General features: G+C 38.9%; 1 protein-coding gene across 1 annotated transcript; it reads right to left on the bottom strand.

Moving 5' to 3' along the window:
• Positions 1-1,799: 1,799 nt before the first annotated feature.
• On the bottom strand, positions 1,800-2,632 carry Tsp_11225 (hypothetical protein). Its single transcript, XM_003372152.1, has 3 exons — positions 2,297-2,632; positions 2,027-2,086; positions 1,800-1,925 (listed from the first exon to the last, which is right to left on the bottom strand). Exons 1-3 carry the CDS (start codon positions 2,630-2,632, stop codon positions 1,800-1,802), a joined length of 522 nt encoding a protein of 173 aa, XP_003372200.1.
• Positions 2,633-4,669: the final 2,037 nt, after the last annotated feature.

Below are 4,669 nucleotides of genomic sequence, written 5' to 3'. Positions count from 1 at the left end.
GTTTACAATTCAGTCAAAATATAAACTATCTGACAAAAAACGCCATAACAAAACAAAATTCATTTAGACAAAACACACCTACTTTTTTTTGAAAATTTTCTTAAATCAGAAAAACAAGTAGCTGAAATGAGGCTAATTTTAAGTGAACAATTTGCGGGGAAATGCTTGCTTATGGTCAATTGAAAGTACATGTTAGCTATTGCAAAGGTGATTTTCGAAAGACCATATTTTAATAATAGATAAACAATGCGTACAAGGTGTATTTAATGAATCTTAATTGTACGGAAATTTGGCGATTATTATGTCACCTATTATCTGATTTTGAGAATTCTTCATACAATATGTTTAGAAATTATGCTTAATATCGATTCAAAATTGTATTGTTAACTAATTAAAACTTAAAAATGAAAAAGCTGCCACTTACTGCTAAATTCGTCATCTTCTCATCGTTAATGTTCATTGTCTTTGGACGTTCATTGAAAAATTACTTTTCAGAAATTATTCCAAAAAATAATAATGAATAAAAAGCAAAAATAGTGTTTGGATTCAATGTTTGTCTTCAGTCAATTTTCCCATCAAAACGCTGAGCTACCATCCACGGACGGCCTCAAACTGAAATGATTTCTATTAGGTCAACAAAGCCAACGATCTCGCATGCAAATTTTTATTTTATTCATTTCTGCTGATAAATATGGCTACTGTAGATTTTTCATTGCTCTTTATTTACTTAATGCTCTCTGTTTGTGGAGAAAATTTAATTGGAGCTTTGCCAAACATATAAACACTTCTCATTACACAATGACCCTGTCCATTGTGTGTTTGGTGGTCGTTTCTCCAAATGAATTCGTATGTATCTGTGGTGATGTAGGTATTAGAATTCATTAAAATTCAGAAGGTAAATGCAAAATTGAATGCATTCATTTGCTGCTAAATGAGTTAAATGACGTCATCTGAAAACTGAGATTAATTGCATGTTTTTTTCTGTTTTCATGGATAATTCAAAAATAATTAGGATGCTTAAAAAGCAATGATAAAAAACAATATAAGTTATAATGAATTTTAATTGTAAATTAATTAGATAAAATCACGCAACTCGAAACAACAGATTCACAGAAAGCACTTTTTATTGAAAAAAAGACGAGACTTTCTTAGACGAATGTAGTTTGTAAATAACGGCTGGCGTGAGCTAAAAGAGACTTCGTCGAGCAATTGGAAATTTCTGTGCCAAGCAATCATGTTCGGCGTGAGCGAAAAGAGACCATCGAGCAATTGAAAATTCTGTATCTACCAATCACGTTTGGCGTGAGCGAAAAGAGACTACGAGGATAAATTTTCGACGAAATGCGAAGCGACCACCACCAGGCTAGTACGTAAAAAAAGCAATGTGAATACAATATGAGTTATAATGCATTTTAATTCTACATTAATTAGGTAAAATCACGCAACTGGAAACAACAGATTCATAGAAACTACTTTTTATTGAAAAATTAGGATAACAAACACGTAAACGGCAAAAAAATGTAAAAATAAGATGCAATAATACAAAACGTATGCAAATTTAACGGGGTTCATCAGAATGTACAGTAATATTGAGTGTAATGTATGACAACAATTTCGTTATTCCTTTGAGAACGAGAACAGATTTGCTTTTTTGCCAGAAGTTGATTACTTTTCGCCATAAGGTAATCACGCGTCAGGTTAGAAGGGTTTCTTCTTTGTCGGCTGATCGTGTGCGAACCGCTGAGGGTGGATCGATCGTCCACATACGTGCGGCGAAATCTCAACTGAAAATCGGAACGTCATGCAGGTAGGATTCGAGACTGAGATGCCGGAGGTCCAAGTAATAGGACTGTAGTTGGGTACAAGGGAGCAGGACATCCGGTCCAATGGGTCCCCATCGCAACCAAACCTTTTTTAAAAAGCATCTGCAAAAAATAATAGACAAATAGAGAAATTGAGCAACGTACCCTTGTTCCTTTTAAAACTAAGCAAGCAATTGTGTGTCAGTTATAGATATACGACATACCTGCACAAAAATTTCCTGTGATTTTCCTGAACGACTCGCCGTGTCGACCCGTTTACACCCCTACACGTTTTGCTATAAACTAGAAAACCGTTTTATTTCTGGCAGTAGATATTATCAATTCCAATATTATAAATTTTAGCTGTTAAGCTGCAGAAGCGTGAGCGGAGTGCTCGCATGTCCACCAAGTGAAACAGCAACCAGTCACTACGTATAGAACTCTGTTCATAAAACCCTCACAAAGTATGATCACAGGGTGATCATTTTCCACACGAACAACTTGCCAATCAGTCGCATAACGCCGATGGTGTGACGGTTTGTAGAAGCGCTTTCTTCTTCGAATTCTGCTTCTAATTCGGCTCGCATGTTCAGATCTTCTACATTTTGCAATGCAGCTTCTTTTTCCCGCAATTCATGGTACATTCTACGGATGCCACCGAACTGCGATTGGCAGAGATTCAGCAGTTCGGTGCGGGTACTTTTGGTACAGTTTTGCCCTTCGCTGCTCTTGTGTTTAAAATCACCATGCGTTTCATACCTGGTTATAACCACAGCAGCCAGCGCTCGATTTTTCGCCTTTTGAATCGTTGATGCAGCATTCAACTTCATATATTCCTGCGGTTTGTTGCTCAGCAGTATTTGGTATAACGTTTATAGAAAGGTATTTAGAAACGCCTTTTCACTGACGCGTTTGCCAGCTATCACAACGATACGTACAGCATTTTCAAAAATGCGCACTGGGTTGCCGTACCTCATCTTTGTCTGCCTTTTCCAGACTTTGGAGAGTTCACCTTGTCCGGTCACAATACTGATAGTTAATTTCCCGTATGATATAGGGGATCAGGAGGATCTGGTCGAGGACGTGAGGGATTAGAAATGCCCAGAAACCTGAGTTGGAACTGAGTTGCTGAGCCGTCAGTGCTTGGTATCTTGATCATAAATACGCGCATCAGAGCGTCCAGGCGCCGACTCCTGGTCACCAAATAACCACATTCGCATTAATTGAAAGATTTGTGGTAGCCAAAGCTGAGACCACTTCTCAGGATGACCAGAGCATCATAGAGTACCGCGTAACCCATTCGATTGCGTACAGCCCGCGAAACGATGGCATGCACAAACCACAGCATTATCTGGGGGCCCTAACGAAGTCAGTGTACGTCTCAATGGAAAGCAGCGCTTGATCAGCATCAAGAGTGCGGTTTTACTCTTCGGTCGATTGCTTGATGCTGTGGAATTTGGAAATCTTTAGCTGGAATGATAGACGTGACAGCACGTAAGTCCAGTACGCGTCCATTTTCTGCCACGGAGCATAATTTCCGCTTCTGAACATTCTAACTGTTGGATCTTCATTTGCTGACTTCGCTGCAATGCATCCACATGTGCATATACGTGGGGTGATAACAATGAAGATAAAATAACACGTGCTGGCAAAAATAATAGCAGTGAACACGCACAATTCCCAACAAGTGATGCCTCAAATCACTGCTGGTCATCACGATGAATGAAGCATAATCAAATTTTTCTATAAAATGACTTTCCATCAATCATTGAGACGTCATCTCTTCTTCATTTCAAACTTCTGCGTTGTCGACTGGATTTTTTTCATATTTCTAGTGGTTGATCTTTGTTTCACTGACAAAACTACTTTAGTGCGATTCTCCACCAATCAAATACACGAATGGATTAACCAGCAACATGCCACTACCTGCCGTTTTCGCTGGAACCCATCCATCTGCACACATAATAAGTGTAATACACAGGATGAAAATGATCATTAAAAAATATTCTCACAAACACGTCCGCACACACACGCACATGAACGGTGCAACGCAACCACCGCACTGAACACAACGTCAAACGAGAACTGCGCTCGCTCGCCTTCCACGGCTACTTTTATATTAGCGTGGCGGTGTGTCGCTTAGCATTGCGTCCAACATTCGTACGAGTAGTCTCTTTTCGCTCACGCCAAACGTGATTGGTTGTTACAGAATTTTCAATTCCTCGATGGTCTCTTTTCGCTCACGCAGAACATGACTGCTTGGCACGGAATTTTCCAATTTGCTCGATGGAGTCTCTTTTCGCTCACGCCAGCCGTTATTTACAAACGCCACTCGTCTAATGAAACCGGCTATGAGAAGAGTGCGTTGGTCAGAAGATCTGCCGCTGACATTATTGTGATACATTACACTCAATATTACTGTATATTTTGTTGAACCACCTTAAATTTGCATATTTTTTGTATTATTACAACTTACTTTTACATTTTTTTACCGTTTACGTGTTTGTAATCCTAATTTTTCAATAAAAAGTGATTTCTATGAATCTGTTGTTTCGAGTTTCGTGATTTTACCTAATTAATGTAGAATTAAAATGCATTATAACTCATATTGTATTCACATTGCTTTTTTTACGTACTAGCCTGGTGGTGGTCGCTTCGCATTTCGTCGAAAATTTATCCTCGTAGTCTCTTTTCGCTCACGCCAAACGTGATTGGTAGATACAGAATTTTCAATTGCTCGATGGTCTCTTTTCGCTCACGCCGAACATGATTGCTTGGCACAGAAATTTCCAATTGCTCGACGAAGTCTCTTTTAGCTCACGCCAGCCGTTATCTACAAACGAGATTCGTCCAATAAAGACTCGTCT

This window comes from Trichinella spiralis (assembly GCF_000181795.1).
Source record: "Trichinella spiralis strain ISS 195 chromosome Unknown Scfld9, whole genome shotgun sequence".
NCBI lineage: Eukaryota > Metazoa > Nematoda > Enoplea > Trichinellida > Trichinellidae > Trichinella > Trichinella spiralis.
The sequence above is the reverse complement of the archived record's forward strand: the minus strand, read 5'-3'. Positions and strand labels throughout refer to the sequence as shown.